Here is a 21,490-nt window from a genome sequence, read left to right as displayed (position 1 = left end):
CGAACCGCGGGGAAAGTTTTCAGAGGCGGGACAAAGATCGGCGATCAGCCAAGGAATATAGGCGTCTTTCGTGCCGATTGCCGCACGTTGGTATTATCATTCCTGCTACCAATCGGCGCGGCGCGCCTAGACTTACGCAACGCCCGTGTGCATTTATCTATACGTGACGGCTGGGAGGCGAGGGCAGGCTTTCGGCCTTAGCATAATTGCCCGTAAAGGCCCCCGTAATACGTCTATTACGCCGATGCCTCTGTACACGGCTACTGACACAGGGCATCAATCCTCGCTCCGAGTATTCAATTAAGTAACCCTCTCCTCTGGCGCTCGCGCGCCCAGCCCCGCTTCCAGCTCGTCTCTCCACGGGACTTTTTATCCTGCTGCCCGAGGATTTTATCCTCCTGATCTATCGGGCGTACTCTGGGAGACGGCAGCCACTGGATACTTCCCTCGAAGGATAATCGAAGCGGATGCCCTGAGTCTCTGACGCTGATTTTTTTCGAGAATTACGACCTCTGGGAGGAATAGGGTAGCTGGAGTGGTGTGGCGAAAGTGATACGATTTGGGGTGTCTTTGGCTGTTAATGCTTTCGGTAATGAGAGTGAATGAGGTGGTCAGAGTTGGTAGGAATGGGAGTGTGACTTGTACTCTTCTTCATACTGTTTTATATCGTATGCTTATGCCTGAAACTGTTTATCTCTTTTCTCGAGCTATTTCTCCACCTGGGAAAATGCTAACTGGACATTACTAGATGAACGACGCATATTTAGGAGACATGGTACCATCATGAAGGGCGGGTTCCTCAGGATAAGGGAAGCAGAGTCGTCGCGCGCGCGGTCTGCAGCTGCCGGATCTTATGCTAATCCCACCCCCGGAGGCTAACCCTGGCGTGCGCATCGTATGAAAAAGTTGCTCGTTACACGCTCGCCCATAAATCTCCTTTCTAAAGCTTAATCTGTTCCCGACCCCACGGCCACGGAAAACTCGGCACGGGGGTGGCAGGTGTGTGCACGCCCGCGCCTCCTAGCCGTGGATTTTCATAATTTTTTATCCTTCGGTGAAATTTCAATTCCAGGCGGCTGTATCGCATGCGCGAAAACAGGAAACTTGACTGAGGATCCCGCTTATTCCGCAGCAATCTGAACCCATGTTCCCGAAGGAAACTCCAACAAGTAGGGGGAAGCTAAGGAATTAGCTCGTGACTGAAACGTCATCGACTGCCGTTGAAGGATTAGGGAAGTGTTCCGATCTAGAGGACAATTTTCTAGGTGGTATTCGTGAGTACGAAACAAAGAAAGCATTATATTTTAAGAATTATAATATATAACTGAATGCAGGACCTATGAAGGACAATGATGGGAAATACATGTCATCTCTTGACGCATCTACTGCAAAACACAGAACTAATATCTTCAGTGTTCGTTTTGACATCTGTCACTTGTAACACTAACTCGTCTTATAATTATTATTGAAACAGTATGATCAACGATTTCTGAAAAAATCGTTACGTCTGTCGTTACGCCTCATTAGACTCAAGATCTCGAAAGTAGTATCCAAAGAGCAATAAATTGCCTCGTGTATTCCGTGATAGCAATCCCAACTGTTTTCTTCTCAGTGGCTTCTGGACTAGGCGTTGACGGTTCAACGGTTGTCGTAGTTGTATCAGTCGACGAGCTCTCGGTCGAGTTACTGGGCGCTTTCCAACATTTCACTTTTGATGGATAATTACAGTCTGATGTGACTGGGTCGAACATTAAAGTGGTCAAACAACGGTGATACGGACACTGCATCCGATATCCCTTTTTGTCGCGGCACGAGTAGAACATCGTAGGATCAAATTCGTGGGTGACGTTGCCCCAGCTGGTTCCAGCGCACTCTTGAAGAAACGCGTAGGGCACTTCGACAGGCACCGAACTCACATATTTAGGCGAAAGTGGTGAATTACCACAGTCGTGACCTGCTGGGAGAACGCAAGTTTGTGTCACCGGGTCGAACACTTCTGTGAATTTAATTATCGAGACTGGACACTGAGACAGGTACGCCTTCCTTCCCTTAACGCAAACGTAGAAGTGGTTGCAGTCAGTCTCGTGAGGAATTGAAATGGTACCAACTTTTGGACATTCGGTTAGGATTGCAGATGCAACGTTGGGTAGAATATTCGACAGCGTCATCGCAGCGACGAGCAATGGTAGAGTTACTCCTGAAATTGATCAAACAGAAGCGTTGTTACTGTGTATCGATCATTTTTTATGTTTTCCATTGTTTCTAAATTTACAGAGTACTCACGTTCCATATCGCGTAATTGTCGAAAAATTGTAAGTCGAAGTAACACGATTATGTACACTGTCACTTGTTCGAATAACAAATGTCGATTTGTTATGGACGGAACGATTTTATAAGCGCCTCATCCTTATCAGAAGTCGATTGCGTTAACCCTAAACTGACTTCAGTTGGATTACATGAGATTACAGGCTTTGGTGTTGACTTTGCACCGATAACGCGAACAACGTCAAACTGAACAGAAAAGTAATTGTATTTTTCTACAGAAATAGGAAACGCAGCTAACGTTATTCCAATCGACATTCTGAAAACAAAGTAAAGATAAGGAAAATACACTTGCGAAGTACGAATAGATAATGTTTATAATGTAAGTCTAAAATTTTGTTAAATTTTGCAAGCGAATTAATCAAGATTTTTATCACGAAGGTTGATAAGATTCGCTAAATCGAAGTACAAGGAAGCTTTACAAAAATGTTATGTTGTATTTATACCACAGCGGTTAATGAATTATCGCGTTGTGATTCATGCGTATTCGTATCTTCGTAAACAGCATCGCGTACGCACGGCTTGCAAGGCCAAGGTTATGCGATTTCGCGCAACCTGAGAATCTCACTGCTGACATGTCACACACGGATTTGCGTAAAGTACGCGGCACGAATTCAAAATTCGTTAAAAGTATTCCATCGTTAATTGACACGATAACCAGGATGCGATTTAATACCTCGGATCTCTTCCATGGACTGTCTCCAGGATCCTTATTCGCTCGTTGCAGCGTTCCACACCGAAACACCCAGAAACTCGAGCCGATCTTGGGCGCCACGGATCGGTTTCGCATAATAGGGAGTCTCGTCCCCGAAGGTTCGTGTTCCCTGGATCTCCTGTACGAGCAGGAAGAAAAAAGTCGCCGAGATGCAAGGCGTAGCGTGAGAACACCAGGAGAGCCAACAGCGGCCATCCTCGTCAGCCCCAGGGACTTTGACTCGCGTGAAATCCCAAATGTAGATATCGACGCGTTCTACTAGATCCCAGGAAAAACGGATCCCGAGCGAAAGGATAGGATCCTTGCACGCTACCCGTTCTTCAGTTGACTGCTTTGCCAGGCGTGTCGATCATCATCTTCCGGTTTCTGCACGGTTCGCCAGAGATTGGGAGTATTTAACTGCTTCGACTAAAGCTGCGTTTAATACGCCATTTTAATCGTAACTGGTTCGTTCCAGAGACTCACGAGTGACTATCCCAGATAGACCGGCGGAAGTGAGTACAAGGAACGTCTTCATCTTGGTGCGAATTCGTAGAACCTCCACTCAAAAGCAGTAAAAGGAGGTGAGTATCCAGCACGGTGTATACACAATGCCGATAGAGCGTGTGAAAAGGCGGAAGAGGACGTGGGGGGGGGGGGGGGGCATTATGGAGATGGATCTTCCTTCGAATAAAGGTTGGAACGGGTAGCGAGCAGGGGGTAGTTTGAAGTGCTGATACAGGGTTGGAGAAAGATATAGAGATGGGGTGGTAGATAGCGATGGGATCTAGATTCTTTCCCTCAGATTTGGCCATTTGGGCAATCGACGACATTTTAAAAGTCTTCCGAAGACTCCACAGTGTTGATGCTTCTATTGGACATTTTCAACAGATTTATCGCAATTGAAATGTTTCATGAGGTTGCTTCCAATGAATAGAAAGAAAAAGAAAATATCTAATGTACATCAAGAACGCAGTTTTAGTTTTGTCTCGAAACGCGTCGAGGCCATCGCTATCGGTGGAAAACGCGGAACGAAGAAGGAACGTCAGAGAGGGTAGGGGTGGGTGGTTCGTGGCAATATATCACCCTCTTGTCGTCCGTGAGACGCGAGTAAGCCTGTCGGCCAGTACCCACCTCCTACTCCTCACCACCCGACCACCTCCGACGGAGGTGCAAGAGGGAATCGATATCTAGTAGGTATTCGCGACTCTCGCCAACGAGTAGCATCTCGGATTCTTGGTTGCTCATAGATGGGTTCTAGTTCGATATACACCCAAATCAAGCTCGATCGTGAAGTTTCACTGCGTGAGAGTCGAGTGGTACTCATGAAAACCTGTTAATAAATTTACTGTACCTGCAAGGTACTTGCTCCAAACGAAATAGTTCCTTGAACCTTATAAATACTTAACTATCAGATGACAAAAATTTCAAATATCGAGAGTCCAAGTTCGATACAAAAGTACTCGGTCGCTTCATAGGGGGTTGAATAGTTCATACAAAAAATTCTCCCGCGATACAGCATCGCTTTCCACGATGATTACAGAATCCAGTACGCCGATTGATATCGCGGGGCAGAGTTCTAGGCGAAAATCACTTAAATGGATCAGAAGGCGATCGATCGTCCGCGCGCGCCGCCTCCAGGAGGGGGATGAAAACTGCTCAAAGCGATGGAACTTTATAGCTCGTCGAGTCTGCTCCTGACAACCGGATGTCAATGCAGCCTGATAGTAAAGGTCACGCTAGATTGCACCGGAGAAACAGAGGAGCGATATCGATACGCTTATCAGCGCAGTAGCCGGCTAACTACGTGATTCTTCCACCCCTTTGGCTGATCGGTTTTCGCAACCCCTCTGGCCACGATTATTTCTTGGATGGGAATCAGAATCGAACTCAGTCACACGTGTAATGCAGGTAATTCGTAAAAGGATGGCACACCTTATATTGTTTCTGAATAAAAGTAAAATCGATGGTTGGAAGTCCACCGAACCTCAAAGCAAAGTGTACAATTAAATATCATTAGTAAAGACAGTAAATTCCTACTAAATTAGATAAACTATCGTTGACGAATGGTTGAATCTGGTTCGATGTGACGAGTGCCAGAGGGTTCTCTAGCAGGTCGTGACCCCTCGTCGCAGGTAGCAATAATGATACGAAGGAGGTGGAAGGAATAAACGGAGACGGGAGAGGAAGGACAGGGAGACAGCGGAAAGGGACGCAAAGGAGGAAAAGAGGTCGGGGGAAGGCGTGGGTGGACGAGACGGAGGTTGTAGAGGCGCGGATCGATGTGTCGCCCGCGTGTCCAGCGGTCACGAGCGCTTGCGCCCTGACGTCCTCCCTGTCCTCCAGGACGTCGCCAGGCTTCCTGATTCGCCCAACTTCGGTGACAGTCTTCTCGATTGTCACTCTACGCGCCACCCTCCCTTCTGCTTCAGCCTGCGACTCTCCTACCCTCTCTGGATGTTCCCCGACCCTTGTCGCTGGGTTACCTCCTTCCAGACAGGGTTGTTCTGTCAACCAACTGCCGACGACCGACCTGCCTCGACCCTCTCGCCAGCGACAAATTCCACGCAGGGTCGCCGCCCTTCGTGGGTGTGTCCCTGACACACCGAATCTTCAAAGGCCTTTTTAGATCCTGCTAGGCCGAGGACACGAACATGGGGAGGAGGATGAGAACGAAGACTTGCTGAATTATTTTTTATCTAATATTTGAAAAAGTGGTCTATGTGCAGGTTCGAAGCAAGCTAAGTTATGTAAACTTTGTGACCTTTACATTTCGGACAGTGTGACGATTCTACTAATCACAGAAAGTGATTAAAATGGAGCAGTCAGTTTTTGGAGTCGACGAGAAAAGGAAGTCGAAGAGAGCAGAGTTTGCTCGAAGGAACGTTCTCCATGCGAACGGATTCGTTCTCGTCGAGTTGGAATGTCATGCTGTGTCCCCGCTGCAGGGCGACACCAACAACAGCTCCGATTGGTCGCTAGAGGGGACAGAGGCGTGGTTAACCTCCATCGCTGTCTTTCGATAATTGCACCGAGTATGCGTCGACCTTTTACGCCCACCTTGCTCTTAGTTTTGTTGATTATCGCTGCTGGCCTCGCTTCACTTATCGCATCGACGACTTATTTCTCCTTCGTACCGTGTATCCAACACGCAATCCTGCATCGACAACCTAGAGTCGATACCAGAAGTCATAGGTCCTTTACAATTTATTCGAAGAGGGGGTTGAAACGTTCTTCAACATTTAAACAAGTAAAGAGCATCTCTAGTCTGTAGCGTTAGATCTCCCAATCTTGGATTTCTATCTTACCAATTGCTCCAATTCTAAATAAACTTGAGTCCGGACATAGACTAGTCCTCAGAGCTGGATATTGGGACCAAAGAAATATGAACACCCCAAACAAGTATATGTTTGAATTATGATTTTTCGAGTACCCATAACCATCTATACCACGCTAGATAATTCAACTCACAGCCACAGTTGCGAAGGGGTTGATTCACCACAAATGTATCCCATGTCCTTCTTTCGAGCACAGGGCCTTCGAGGAGCAACCAGAGAGAGATAGAGGTAGATAGACGGAAAAGGAGAAATAGAGACGCCTGTGCCAGGTAAGCGTTTGGATCTCGAGGTGTGCATCCGTGGATCGTGGATCGGTGGGGGCGATAGGGGCGTGTTGAAAATCCTCTCTCACGGAGGCGAGAGGGAGTGAGCGTGGGCCCTGCCGTGTCGCGGGATAATTGGGACACCGTGTATTATCGCTTGCGTGCCATACTTGCGGTGTGCGGTGTGTGATTGGATAGGCGGAGATGGGTCGCGCGAGATAGCTGACCCTAACTAACGTAGAAACCGAGGCTATATCTTCGAGGACCATCTTCTCCATCTGCAGCAGCAATACCTATCCACGTCACGGTTGATGCATGGCGTGGGCGTTCCTGCGTTTCGTACGCCGGGGTTCTCATTTAATTACCGTTCACCTAACCGCCAGGTTTTCCCGCACGATGGGAATCGTGTCTCGATGATCGTGATCGCGTGCCATTTTTTCCTTTGACCACCATTTCTCGTCTACCTACAGCGGAATTGCTACCTGAATTATTTTTGAGGATATTAGAAAAAAAGAACCAAGTATCGGAGACCGGTATTTAACAATTAAAAATCAATTGGGATATTCATAGTTATTATAATGTAAATTACACAGAGAAAAGAGCACCTGTTTTAGGTCAACGAACAAAATAAGATCAGTTAGAAAACTAACTATTACCACAGAAAAAGCAATACACCCGAATGAAAAACGTGCCACCTAACTACATGGTGTCAACCTAGATCTCAGAAGTCGTACCACGATTAAAAAGGTTAAGAACCACTGACCCAACCTTTCCTAGTCTCCGGTTTTCACGCTATGGCGACAGTTGATTCGCGAGTTACGCAAGGGAAATTTTTCAAACGATCAGCAAATAACGGTTCTTGCCTTTTCGGTAATTCCTGTTATCAAGTCGTTAGGTGATGCCGATACGTGATTGAACAATCGATGGCTACCTCGTTGTTTAGGTTTTTTCCAGCGTCACTTTGGCGTTGCGAGAACGGCGGCGGATGTCGATACTCTCGAAATAAAGATAATTACTGCTCGAGATGGTGCTATTAATTAGCACCGAGGCACCAGCGCCGCATCCGATACCTGTTTTGAAAATCGCAAGTCTTCCGGGTGCACTGTTAATACAGCCAATAATAATACAGCCGACGAAACGAAACGAGATGCCCTCCTTCGAGTGCTACGAGCAGCTGGAAAACTTATGACACCGAGCATCACAATTATCTCTGCTCTCGAGCACCAGTCGATACAAGTCGTCAAGTATAACGTGTCTCGATAAATGAAAAGAAGTCTTTAGCACAATTTTATACAACAAATTTTGGTAACACATAAGCATCGCGTTCGTTCTTCCTCGATCCGTTACAACTTCGTCGGAGGACGAAGTGAAAGATCATCGTTCAGAAAAGTGAATTACACCTTTCACTTTCCTGGAAATCACGCTGTTTATGATATTCACTCAACAGTTTCCAGATTAACCTTTAACTGCCCGCACGGCAAACGTGTAATTTGACAGCCGTTTGTCTCCCATCTAGTCGCGTCGTGACAGCGAATTCGCAATAAGACGGCATCCTCGAACGGCTGTCTTTTTACTGTCAGAATCTGACGTATGTACTTTCATTCGGGCGATTTTACAGCGACCATGCAACTGTTCTGTGCTACCTCAGTTTAAAGCGAGGCGAATTAATTAAATTCGAGAATAACAATAATGGGATTACCCAACTAAATTGGTTATTTGCGTGAAACAAACGATTCCAGAGGAACAATGATAATATATCGAACAAAAGAGCCGCTCAATCAGCAGCCCCCTCTCGAGACGTCCTAATTAAGTAGCGACTTCGTTAGATTGCATTAGGTGGTACTTCGTTAAGGTGGGACAAGATGGCGTAAAACTGAGAAAAGAAGTGATATTATGAAACTTGTGCTGTATGGACTATCAGCTTGGCAGTTGTGTGCTGTGTGCAATTATGCTAATTGCTACATGATACTTAAGGCTAGACTATGTAGTACGTAAAACATACTTTGCGTATGAAGTTATCATAAGACAAGTGAGTGAGCTAATACCACTCGAACCCATTGTACGTACCCCCAGTTTCAGAGAAGACTACATCGCGTGGTCTTGGAGAAGGAAAAGCGAAATTTCCCGTCATTGGGAAGGATAACCGAGGGTGTCAAGGGCGGTGGAAGGGGAGACACACGCGATTATAAATCACGAGATCCACCAGGACTCTTTGACGACCCGACGATCGCACACCCCACCAGCACAGTACTGCTTGTTACACACAAGCATGAGTTCGTGCAGAGACGTGTGCGTACATAGCATCCCTACCTGCCATAGGTACCAGCCAGTCTCGCACGCACATACGACACGAGGGGAGGGACGTGAGGCCTCATTAACTGGTTATTAATAGCTTAGCCGGCTCATATTAATGACAGACGCATCTGCTTCTTATATATCTACCTGGCTTATCCGCTCTCCCCCTTCTGCCTCTCGCATGGAGGGTCAACAATTTTTAGCGGTCGTCGAGTGGCCGAGGGGGCTTACCTCCGCGGTCTTTTTGCGCCCAAGTGATTCCTTCGTGGCGTTTTCAGGGTCGATTTCGGTCGGGAAATGAATCGAGAGAGAAGCAGACTTGACATTGATGGCTCCCATTGGATGGTTTAATCATTTATGAATTCTGTATCGAGCGAAGAACGAGAAGGATGTAGAGAATCGTTGGTGATTATTTGGTTTAACACGTTGGTTACCCAGAAATGGGTGACAGGACTTTTCATTAAGGAACTAAAAGAATTAACCCCAAAGGTGAGATAACAATGAAAACAAAAAAAAAATTAAATTTTAACTTTGTACAAATTTTCACAAGTTTTAGCTTGGTAACCAACCTGTTAAAGAGTTCAGGGACACGACCAGAGGCGAGCCAACAAGAAGAAATCCCTGCAAGTACAATTTTCACGTGAATCAAAGCACGACTGCGAGACGTCCGAGGCATCTCGGGCCAGTGATAAATCGCGGAACGGTCCCGAGCGTGGCGGCCATATCAACAACGATATTCAGTAGCCTCTGACGGCTGGTTCCCCAATTTAAGAGGTATTCAAGGCGACACAAAGAGGTCCGGTGGCTCATATGTCATCGTGGCAACTCTATGGTCCACGCTCGGCTTTGTCGAGCAGCTCCCGACGATAGATCCGCGGCCATTTATGCCTTCCCATCCATTTTTTTTTCACGCCTGTTGCCAGCACCGCCGTCACGCCACCGGCGAGCTCACTGCAATGCTAATCGATGTTAGTGACTTCGAGTGACCCGGACCTCGTGTGTGGTCCACCGTTTAATCCTTCGACTCCTTTAGCCTAAATTATAATTGTTTGGACAATTTCGTTAATTCAATGTACAATGCCAAGAGAAATGCGTACGTGTTAGGCATTACGGACCTTTTCAGGATCAACAGAAGGGTATCTTTGGACAGCATGAGCTCTTCAAGAGTGAAGAATATTTTTATAGTAGTCTCAGTACCCTAGGAATATCCTGAACATCCCGGAGTAAATCAGTCGTGCAGCAGAAAGACTTCTCAATCCTCCAAATGAAGATGCTGATGATTCCCATTTCTCCGTCTCCACAAAAGAAGAAAGGTGAATCCACCGTGACCGTGAAACGCGCGTATCGCGGACGAAGGGCCAAATTTTCGTGGATAACAACGTGGCCAGAAAAAGGAGAAGGATACGCCTCGACACGCGCTGCTTCGATTCGTCGAAGGATTCGTGAGGAGGCAGTCGAACGAAGATTACAGATCTCGGGAGAATTAATACCAAAGATCGGGACCAGCGAAAAAATAAAGCTCCGGAGGTGGAGGGTGTTTCGTCGGAAATGGCAGCTGTTGGAGAAACGCTACCAAAAGATCGGGAGCTAGCCGTTGTCTATGCGCGCGGCGTGCTATTATTTTTTTACGGCTGGCGGAACAGTGAATCGCGTCTAATTCGACGTTTAGCGATTTAAACGTTTGTCTGTGATCACCAGGGGACTCATCTATAATCTGCGCTCGGTTCGAACGTTCGGACATGCAACTTACTAAAACGCAGCTGCTCCCAGATGAAGAGAATAGTTTCTTTTATTTTTCGCTATGTTTTTTCTTCGGTGGAACGGTGTTTGCCTTCGACTGTGTCGACAGACGCTCCTTTCCTCGACCAGTTTCAAACTTTAGCCGACAGTGGACGTCGTCGTTGTGCTCTGGAGGCTTCTGTTCTTGGTTTATTATCGGAATTGTGACAATGTTGCGCGAAAAATGGCAGTCATAACACGAAGAAGAAGAAAGGAGATAATTCACGTTTCTGTTTTTCATCTTAACAGAAAAGATAGATAATCAACTCCTTGACAACCAAACAAAACTCGTGCTCTCGTGGCACCACTAGCTCCGTTTGAAACTCTCGAAGACACCAAAAAATGCTCGACGAAGAAAAGAACGGGATAAGTTTCTGCTCCAGTTCCGGGGGAGGGAGGAGGCAGGTCCCAGGTTCTGCAGGCGTTCTCACGGGGAAAAAAACGGCGGGCCGGTGATCAGGGTCCCGTGAGAGACTTTTGGTCTCGGCAGTCGAGGCATTTCGTGCGCTATGGTGGCTGCGGAACGAGCCACGGTTACCCATCGTTCCTGGGGACCAGGTTGGCGTGATACCCTTTTTCGAGCAACGACCACCTCGACCGCTATCACCTGCGCCCTCCCCGTCCCTCTCGGGCACGGTGCACGAGCTCTGGACCAGGCGTAAGCGCGATTTCCACTCTCTCCCTTCCTTTTTTCGCGCGTTTCGCTCAGCTCGGACGGCCGTGATTACCGCGAGGGGAGTGTTCTAAGCTGCTGACCGTTCCTTGGCCGCGGAGGTGGTGTTGGTCGTTCCAGCGCGAGGAAACGAGCCGCACGAAACAAAGGTGGAGAGATAGAGACGGAGAGGAAAAAATGAAGCTAACACCGTAGGAGGAGCGAAGAGGGTGGCCGTCCAGGCGGAGGGACGGGGGTGTACGAGAGAGCAGAGGTTACTTTTAATGTCTCGCGTCACGCAGCCCAAGGCACCGTGAGCCTCGCCTCGTCCTCCTTACTAATTTGGCGCCAATTTCCAAGCAACCTCCCAAGCAAAAACTAACCGGACCATACACGCTGGGCCCTGTATACGTACACTTGCTAGTCGTGTGCACTTCAACCGGTGGGCTCTGATTAAATGCTACCCGCCGTCGCTCGCCCTGTTCCCCTACCACGACTGGCCGCTTCCTCGTCTTCTCCTTTCGTTTTTCTCGTTTTCCATCGTTCCTTTCGTCGCTCTCCACGCCGTTTCTCTCGTCTTTCGACCCGTGTTCCCACACTCCATGGACGCGTACCGCACGAGAGACTATCACCGTCCCTGCACGCGTGCTGCTGCGTGTACGTCCAAACCGAGGAGCTATGTCGCCCGTTTCCTTCGCAAGGTCGGGGGTGGACATTTTGGTTGCTCGGGAGGTGACCCCATCGCTCGAGCAGGGTCCAAAGGAGAGAGCTCGTAAATACTGAGGAAAATTATTGTTCTTCTCTCAGAAAAAACGACTTGGAAGTTAATCCAAGGCGCAATACTAGCGCCGCTCTGTGGAGACGTGAAATAAGAAGTAGAAAGGGTGGTTCCCACGCGGGTCGCGCGAGCCGCGATGAAGGCGGCAGCCAGTCGCGAGGACGTCGATAGGATCGGTCGTATGGCGTCGGGTTATGCAAATACAAGTCTCAGCGGGCGTCAATTTAATGGCGAGGCCGCGGGTTCGGGCACGCGGGCCACGCATCTCCGGGCAATGGATATGCAACGCTCGCTAAACGAACGCTCACGGAAAGGTGAAGCGGGGGGAAAGGGCAACGCAGTTAGACCGGTGGTCGGTAGTGATGGACATTCGATTCTCTCTCCTTAGCTCTCGAGCAATGTTAAGTAGCTGTGCAAAATAATCCTTCAGCTTTTCAGTCACTTCGTTTACCGTAAGCTTCGTCATTGCAAGGAATGTTCAATTCGTCAACACATAAACCTGATAATCTTTCGTAGAAGACTAAACCTATGGACTGTTTATGTTGATTAGGTGCAGTATTTAGCACAGAAGGGTTTTCTGTGTCCAATGACTCATTCGGCATCATGAAGCTTAATCAGAACGATTATCGAAGATTGAAGTGCTCCTCGAGATCTGAGGATTCAGTTTTCTGCCGTCGCGAAACGTCTTGAGTCCATCACTGGCGGTCAAGCAGTCGCTTTAGTAGTCAGTCGGGACCAGATCGTCGAACAGAGGGAGGAACAGGGGAGGAAGAGGTCGGCAGGCATCCACTGGCAGTATATCACGTCGCAAGGATAAGTTTTTGATCGGCTCTCGGTATACGGATGACTCCCTGCTGCTTGACCTCATCACGCCACGCTATGGGGGTCTTTATAAACCACCATCGACTGCGCGTATCCTAATCACCTTTTGTCTTAAGCCTGCCAAACTATTCTTCCGAGGTCGGTCTGCTGGCTCCTGGCAGAGGATCCTAGCCACCCCCGGTTGCTCGACACTAGTCGCTTTTGATATCGATCCTTGTCCCTTTTATCGTACCGCTTCCTCGATGGAAATATAAACATATCAGATGAAGCTGAATAAGACATTAATTAATAAATTGGATATTTAAATCAAAAACTCTTAGGAAGTTTGATCAATACCACTGTAAATCAGACTTCACGCTTTAGGCACAATGTTACGGAGAAATTACGAACAGCCCCAACAAATTCTTCGACTGTTTCTCGACCGACAACTCAAGTCCCGTGACGTTCAGGAGGTTACTTGTCATCGTATCGCAATCCCAACCTCGACGAATCCTACTTGATTGCTAAAAAAATGCAACAGGAGTTTTGGATTCCAGCCTGGATTCGCGGTAGCAGAATCGAAGACATAGTCTGCATCGGAAAGAACACCCTCGCTTGGTGCACAGGGGTGAACCTCATCTTCTTCGACATCCCTCTGCAGAGGCAGAGTCTGCGCTGGTGTCGTAACCAAGAAACTGGAGAAGGCGCGCAGTGTCTATCAGGACACTCGATCCTGTCGATCTTCTGCTTTGCTGAGAAGATCATTCAGCCTAGGATACTGGTCTACGCCTACCCTTCCATGACGAAAATCTCCGAGTGCGTAGGTGGCTGTCAATCCGGCTATCTGGCCACTGCGTTCACTATGCACGATCAGCTCGTCTCTGTTGGCTCGTACCCCCAATTCCCGATGATCCTTTGGTCCTGGAGAACTGGCGAGAAGCTCGTAACCGTGAACACGTCCATTCGCGACAACGTTGGCCAGATAATTCGAGTCACTCAGATAGGTCCAATGGTCATCGCGCAGATGGGCAAGACCTGTGGGAAACTAACCACTTGGGAGCTCGATGTGGCGGGAAAAATGGTGACGTTGAAAGGCAAGTGCCCCCAGTATTTCTAAATAAACCATAGCCTTCGAACTATCTCAAACTTGGATTGCAAATTGTTCGAAATCTCAATCTCCAAGCAATCCCACCCTTCACCTTCCAGATCACGAGGTCAATCTCCCAGACAAACAACCAATCCTTTGGGTGGACTGGTCCCCAACATCCAGCGATCCTCTGCTTGCCCTTACAGACACAGAAGGTCATATCTTTCTGAGCAATTACGACGGCAGTGACATTTACCGCATCATATTGTCTCAACGTTGCGGCGTGTGCTTGGACTTAGAGCTACCAATAGTGCGTTGGTTCCAAGAGGGGATCGTGTTGCGAACGACCTTTTGTCAGATTCGTTTCTTCGCGAAAAATGCAAGGACCAGCAAATGGGAAAAGGTGTGGTACGTGAAATCGATGACGAAGCCGTGTGTCCTGGTGACCCACCCCTTCAGAAACGACTGCTTCTTCTACCACACGTTGGAGGGCTACTTGATGAAGATCGGCTACTCGGAGGAACGCACGACTCCAGTGATCGAGAAGTATCTGGACTACGGCGCTATATATCGCTTTGCGGACTTTGTGTACCCTTGGTGCCATCATCTTGTTGTCACCGATAATTTGAAGGAATTGGTTGTCGTTGAATGCTACAGTGGGACTGTCGTGTCGATGATGGACCTGGAGCTCGATGGGGAGATCACTTCTCAAGCATCTCATCCTGATTATCCGATGATCGTCCTGGGAACGTCGCAGGGTGGACTGGTTTTCGTTAATTTCCTTGATCCTGAAGAACCTAAGGTCGTTGCCAGCATGAGGTTGCAGCAAACTCCTCTCGATTTAATCAAGTTCTCGCATAGTGGGAGGTAAATCTCTTCAGTGTTTCATTTTCATTCATCTCGATATATTCGAAAAATTCTTTCGATAAACATATTTCCTTTCTTCAGATCCCTCCTTGCCGCCGAGAAGATGCTTGGCACTTGCTACTGCATCAACCTCAATCGTGACAACAAAGCGTACACGGTGCAAGCTCTGTTACAACCCAATCAAACGATCGTCGACGCTCTGATCTACGAGGGACGCAGTAGAATAAACGTATTAATGCTCTTCATGTCAAAAAATCATTACTCTGCTGGTCAACAGTTGGCCTTATTCCTCGTACCAGAGGATCGAAACCTGATCACCAACATCACCGCTGTTCTCGAGTTGCCTGGCGTTTACCAAACCCTGTGGCAGATCCCCACAAACGCCATGATCCTTATAGGATCACCTTACAAGACTCGATTCCTGCGCATGCAGAGAATTCAGGACTTCAAAGACGTGGTAGCGCTGGATGGTTTGATGACAGGGCATCACGTCAAACTGGCCAACCTTTTCGTCGATAGAAATTGGATAACCACCGCTGCCTTCGATGGTCTGGCCTTCGTCAGGGACAAAAATGTGCAGCACGTACTCGCGCACTTCATGACACATCACAGGGCAGACTTTGGCAGCGTGAAGACCATGGCGAACAGGTCTGGGAACTTGATCGTCTGTCTAGGGTACAATGGCTCTTTGGTCGCCATGAGGCCTGCACCTGACGACAAAAAGGTTCTCTTGCTTTTGTACTTTTAAACCACCATTGTTTGATTACATAAAGTTTTATTAGCTTATCGAAATGAGATCAAACCCCAATCCTTGAATACAACTTTCTTTCGCTTCTTCCTTTCATCAGCGTAGGAGAATCCAACGTCCCCTGTTGCCGATGATCAGAGAGCCACCCACCGAGTAGACTATACTTTGTACGAAAAGCACAAGAAGAAGATACTCTCGGACTACGCCAGCCTCGATCCAGCGATCGAGGATCTGTTGCTACGGCGTAAAGTAGAAATCCCCGATCCCCAAGAGAGTGACAAAACTTGGACAGAATGGAGGGACGAGATGCAGTTGCAAGAAGAACGAGTCAAGTGCGCCGAAGAAAGGGCAGCCATCCTTAGAGACTTCGATATTCTGAAAGCCAAAGTGAAGAAACTGTTGGATGATAACGAGACCTGTCCAGAGATCGAAAAGCTCCCTTTGTCAGCTTTCGATTTGGATATAACGGGTCGTGATCAGAAATTAAAGGCTGGCCGTGACACGTGCGAGAATATTCGTATGAAGATGGAGCACAATTGCAGCGAGATGGACAGAGTGTCCAGTTGGATAAGAAGGACTTTTTGGGATCCCCAGGTGGTTGTGGGTAAATCTCTGACCGCCATGTTAGGTAGTCGAGAAGTGACCAACTATCCTTCGGTTGCTGAGGATCCACTGACCAAGGCCCAGCTGGAATGGGCGCACTTCAGCAAGGATGCTGTGAGGAGATTCATGGAAGGTGACACTTTTCAACCCTGGAAGGTGTACACCCAGGAGCAGCTTCAGATTGAGCTGAACAAACGAATAACATTGCACAGGGAAGAGGACTTGAGAATTGACTTGTTGCTCGACGACGAAGAGGACAAGGAAGTGACTGAAGAGGAAATTAGCACTCAAAGGGCGTGGGAGGGTAAGAAACAAAATACTTTTTCAAATCGTGAGAGTACCTGAATAAAATAGACTGTATCTTCTTTGCGTGCTTAAAGGAACAATTGCTTACAAGTTCATCGAGACGTCGCCCTGTTACTCCCAGTTGGAATCCTATGGGTTCGATCACGTGATGATAAACAATCGTTTTCTGATGCACGACAGCGAGAAGCTTCGTGCTTACTTCAACAAAGCGTTCGACGAAGTGTACGCGCTGAAGGAGAGGGAGATGAACGTGATACACGAAAGAATACAGAGGATACATCACATAAACTCCGAACTGAAAACCATGTTTCAGCGATCCCTGTCGTACGTTCCAGCTTATCTCCGATGGCATTGGCAGGTACTAAGCTCCTCGGTGTTAAGAATTTAGAAGATGACGAGACAGTCCAACTTTCACCTTGATTTATCTTTCCAAAAATAATCAGCGATTGAAGAAAACCTCATTTGCGACGAAACTTGCAATTATCCAGTCCTCATCGACTTTATATTCCAACAGATGATGCCTATCTCCTAATGCTCGTTCTAGATAGTTAATCCAGAGTTTTTCCTTCCGTCTTGAAAGCGTAGTCAGGCGTGTAAAGCTTGTATTGCATGCGTAGGAGAGGCCAGAAGGGATTATCACGGTGTTGGATCACGAGGTCGACGCGAAACCTTACATCTCGCCGTCCCAGCAAGGAATGCTAGACAAGCAGGCTGCGGAGGAAGAACGAATCAGACTGTTGTTACTCGCCGATGACTTTCGCGAGCGCGCGCTAATGGCGATGATGGACGGCGTGCTGGAGGTTCGATGGGAGGACATCATCAAGATAGACGTGCCCAAGCCTGCCTGCATGCTGGAGAAGAAACCGGAAAACTACACCTCGGAGGACATACAAACTGTGAAACGATACGAGAAGGACGTTAAATTCCTCCAGGAGGAACGGGAACGCTACAACAGAATGCTAGATGCGGAGTACATCAAAGTTATGGGACTCCTACGGGAGGGGGTCGACAAGTTCAATGGGAAACTCGATGAACTGTTTAGGGTAGGTTCGATCATTCCTGTATCTCTATGTCAATCATTACTTTTACCTATTGAATAGTTTATGGAGAGCTCTCGAATGTGTTGCTGCAGGTCTCTTGCCTCGATAGCAAAACAAACACAAAATTTTAAGGCTTCCTGAGATGTATTTGTTAGACTTGGTAACAAGAAATAATCCTATCTCTTGATTCACCAAATTACATCACTCTCCATACTTTCTATTCCTAGAAATTTTCCAACAATCTTGATGAATAAAATATCAATCTAAATCAATAATCATCTATTGAAATAACCAATTCTCCGCCGTACTGAATCTGGCGATGATCCCACAGCTGAAGATAAGCATCGAGTCAGCCATAAATCAGATACATTTGCGATACGTCCGCGGTTACTTGCGAAACTATCATCGAATCAAAGCCCTGCGCCAGGAAGAAGAGGTCAAGCAGCAGATCTCGGAGAAAAGGCGATACGAGGCTACCTTGCAGGCTCACGTGCAAGCTTTTCGAAAGGTTCACCAGGAGTTCATCTCCCAGCACGAGACGTTGAGCGCTAGAGAAAAAACAATGCCAAGAAGATTCAAAACAGAGTTTTCCTCGCTGACCAAGCTGCAAACCGAGCTGCTGGAGCGCCAGTACAAGCGTCGACCTAGGACGAACCTACGGAACCTGACTGCATCCGACTTCCTGGATCTGGGGAGCCACGTGGTGGCTCGGACTAGGTCTACGTACTTGCCATCCGAGTGCAACGAGTATCTCAGAGCCCTAGACCACCTGGACGTTCGGCCAAACGTCTTTCCACCGACGATAGAGTCCTCTCACTGGGAGGCGTTGACCAGACTGCGTCGCCAGAGGATAGAGATGGAGCTGAAGGTCAGAGCAAAGGAGATCGAGATCATAGAGGTCGAGAACGTTATTTATGGATTCGAGCAGAAGATCGAGAAATGCGGAGTCGATATAGATAACATGACCAGAGACTTTGACGAGACGAGGAGGCACAGAAGAATCTCTGACCTGGACGTTGAGATACAGCTGGTGGTGAAAATGGGACAACTGGAGATCAAACTCAATGGAGACCTGGACGACACTGAGAAAGCCATCCTGGTTACGCGAAGCGAAATCGAACGCGTCAACGAGTTCATTCGGGCAGCTGGCGAGTGCAAACTGGAGGCCTTGTCACAGCTGCTCAACTTCAGGAGAGGTACGAATGCTTTTGTGGAAAATTGACTTGGATCAGATATCGATAAGAACTGATACTAGGACTTTGTAATAGAATCTTGCTAGCAACTCAACTTTTTAAAGTATCAGAACTCTTCAAGCGTCATCTAAGTTTTCCTGAACTACGATAAAACATCAATTTCATCACCTAATCTAGTCTTAATATTCCTCCAGGTACTCTGCTGAAGGAGTGGAAGCACGAGTGCCAGAGGCGTCATCTGGAGGACCTCCAGGAGGACCTGCGATTCCTGGAGTCGGTGACGGTGACCAAGGAGATGCAACTGTACTTGAAGCGCAAGGCTAGAGGCTTCCCAGATGACAAGACCCCTGAGCATCTGAGTGACGACATAGAAGCGACGAAGAGGCAGTTCGAGAAGATCGTAGTCGGCTACAGGTCCAGGCTGCAGTCCATCGAGAAGGAGATCTCGATCACCAGAAGCAAGAACGAGCAGCTCGATCGTCGAATCTTGGAGATGAACGTAGCGAGGTGCGAGATGGAGCTGCGCCGTGATCGTATCGGCGAGGCCAGGCAGCGGGAACACATGGAGAGGAAGATAAGGATGATCATGAGGCGATCCCGTCTGATCAAGAAGCTGCAGGATAATTACGCCGAGCTACTGATGCTGCAGACGGAGCACGAGCTGCTCAGGCTTCGTCGCTATCCGACTTTCCACTTCAAGACCCTGGACGACGAGGACGACAAGAAGGATCATACACCGAGGCGCCATTTTTGCCCCTGTTAATGGACTTCGTCGAGTTGTTTTCTTGGGAGATTCTCTTATCAAAGATGATCGATTTATGCGACTGGATGTTCTAAGTGACGAGTTCGTTAAGACATCCCCAGATGGAGCTTCGTTAAGACACGAGCTAAGACTGGTTCTAGACTGGATTAGCTTGCGGCTGAGGAAGTGAATGTCGAGTATATGGAGTTGAAATGATTACGTTTGATTTTGGGGTGATGAGAAGTGTTGTGGTTGTATTTTGGTGATTTTTAATCGTGTATGAGCTATTTAGACTTTCCTGAAAGTGTTGTGAACATTTTTACTAATCAATAAATCATAATTTATTAGGATAGTTAGGGTTCTTTCTCTCTCTGTTATTATTTGTCTTGTTATATCGTTGAACCTCGCTGCGGGATTGCGCGCATTTTTAATGACAAGACAGATCGAGGACGATTTCCAGCTTCTTGAAGCGCGACGTCCCCACCTTCCCTCTCTAAGGACCGCTTCTAAGCATCGTTAAATTACGGCCGGCGAAAGGATTTTAATCAGAGTCGCTTTGCTGGCTCTCACAAAGGACAAGCGGCAATTTGCAGCGGCGCATAAATCACCCGGGGGACGCAGCGGTCCCGATACATAATAGGCGACGGCGATCTATACTTTTTTTCACCATAAATAACTGTACTAATAGTATAGCAGCGAGATGAATGATGTCCACGGGAACGCTGGATTACCGTCGGATCGCGGCAAAACGCTGGCGTACGAATCAATTTCGTCTGAGAAGTTCCCATCTGGTCCCCAAACTGCAAGTGGAAAAAAAGAACTTCAGACTCACTCTGGAACGATTAAACGACGGATTTTTCTTAACCCCCTGTCCCTCTCGCGGCGTCGACTCGATATCCTGACGGGTTGATCGGGTCACCGACTCTGGGCTCATTTTTTACGTTGGGAAATCTACATTGAGCAAACCTCGAAGAGATGGACTGGAAACGGGGCTCGAGAACATCTATCAATCGAGTTTCGTTTAACCTTTTGGGGGCACAATGGGAGTCCGTGTTGTAACGTCGGATGGTGAAACTACTTATTTGGCGTAGTGTTTGGGAGCTGAGAAAAATTGGTGCTTGAACTTTAATAAATTATGAGAAGCCCTAGGTAGGATGTAATTTAGGGAAACGCTTGTAAAATCATGTTGATAGTCAGTATATGAAGATGGCTTGGCTCATAAACCGAAGTAAAAGAAGTAGCACGCGCTTAAAATCGAAAACGCATATTTAAACCTAGCTTCAAATCGGTCGATGGCGAATAAACCGTAATATAAGGGCTTAAGAATCATCTGTAGAATATTTTACAAGCAATATATTCAAACTTCAATTTTGGGGGATGAAAAACCATAATAATTTACTAGATAAACTTATCTAGTAAAATCCTCTGGATTCTTCAATTTTTTAAAAACCAGGGAGCTTCGAAATGAATCTCCAGAATAATATAGGTTTGAAAATAAATGTGATGTAATCGTAACACATTATTTATGAAAAGTCTCTGCTTTCTATCAGTCGCACGCTAATCATTGCGTTTTACTAAAACTTCAACTAAATCTACACATTCGCTCTAATTGGCGGATCGACTGCAACATGCACTCCTAGCACCAGTGAAGAGAAATTTTACCTAGATCCAGATTCAAAGGCTCCTGCATTTGAAGCCGAAGAACAGTTCGGAAACTCCGAAGTAGAGGCGTGAGAAGCCACGCGAGAGGAAGAAGCGATATTTTTTTAAACGCTTTGTCGAATCCAAAGCAGTAGCACCGTAACACGATATTCCTAGGTGGTTATTTTTCCCACCCCGTTAAGAGGAAGGTAGGAAAGCCTAGGCGCGCGGGGGGGGGGGGGGGAGAGAAGACGCATTACCAAATTGGCTCGCGGCGCTTTCATTCACCAGTCTTTTACATTCATGAAGCTTTTATTCGGTTGATTTGACTATACGCTTCG

The 21,490-nt window shown here is 47.4% G+C and overlaps 2 protein-coding genes across 2 annotated transcripts; one reads left to right on the top strand and one right to left on the bottom strand.

Annotated features, from left to right (window-relative positions):
• Nucleotides 1-1,279: 1,279 nt before the first annotated feature.
• Nucleotides 1,280-2,422, bottom strand: LOC128875962 (uncharacterized). The gene is made up of 2 exons (XM_054122026.1): nt 2,284-2,422; nt 1,280-2,197 (listed from the first exon to the last, which is right to left on the bottom strand). The coding sequence occupies exons 1-2, from the start codon at nt 2,288-2,290 to the stop codon at nt 1,530-1,532; spliced, it is 675 nt and encodes a 224-aa protein (XP_053978001.1). The 5' UTR covers nt 2,291-2,422; the 3' UTR covers nt 1,280-1,529.
• Nucleotides 2,423-13,454: 11,032 nt separating this feature from the next.
• LOC128875162 (cilia- and flagella-associated protein 43-like) lies at nt 13,455-19,529 on the top strand. Its single transcript, XM_054120536.1, has 8 exons — nt 13,455-14,016; nt 14,129-14,876; nt 14,958-15,600; nt 15,730-16,531; nt 16,608-16,891; nt 17,151-17,576; nt 17,905-18,769; nt 18,961-19,529. The coding sequence occupies exons 1-8, from the start codon at nt 13,455-13,457 to the stop codon at nt 19,527-19,529; spliced, it is 4,899 nt and encodes a 1,632-aa protein (XP_053976511.1).
• Nucleotides 19,530-21,490: the final 1,961 nt, after the last annotated feature.

This window comes from Hylaeus volcanicus, chromosome 4, assembly GCF_026283585.1.
Source record: "Hylaeus volcanicus isolate JK05 chromosome 4, UHH_iyHylVolc1.0_haploid, whole genome shotgun sequence".
Lineage (NCBI taxonomy): Eukaryota > Metazoa > Arthropoda > Insecta > Hymenoptera > Colletidae > Hylaeus > Hylaeus volcanicus.
The sequence above is the reverse complement of the archived record's forward strand: the minus strand, read 5'-3'. Positions and strand labels throughout refer to the sequence as shown.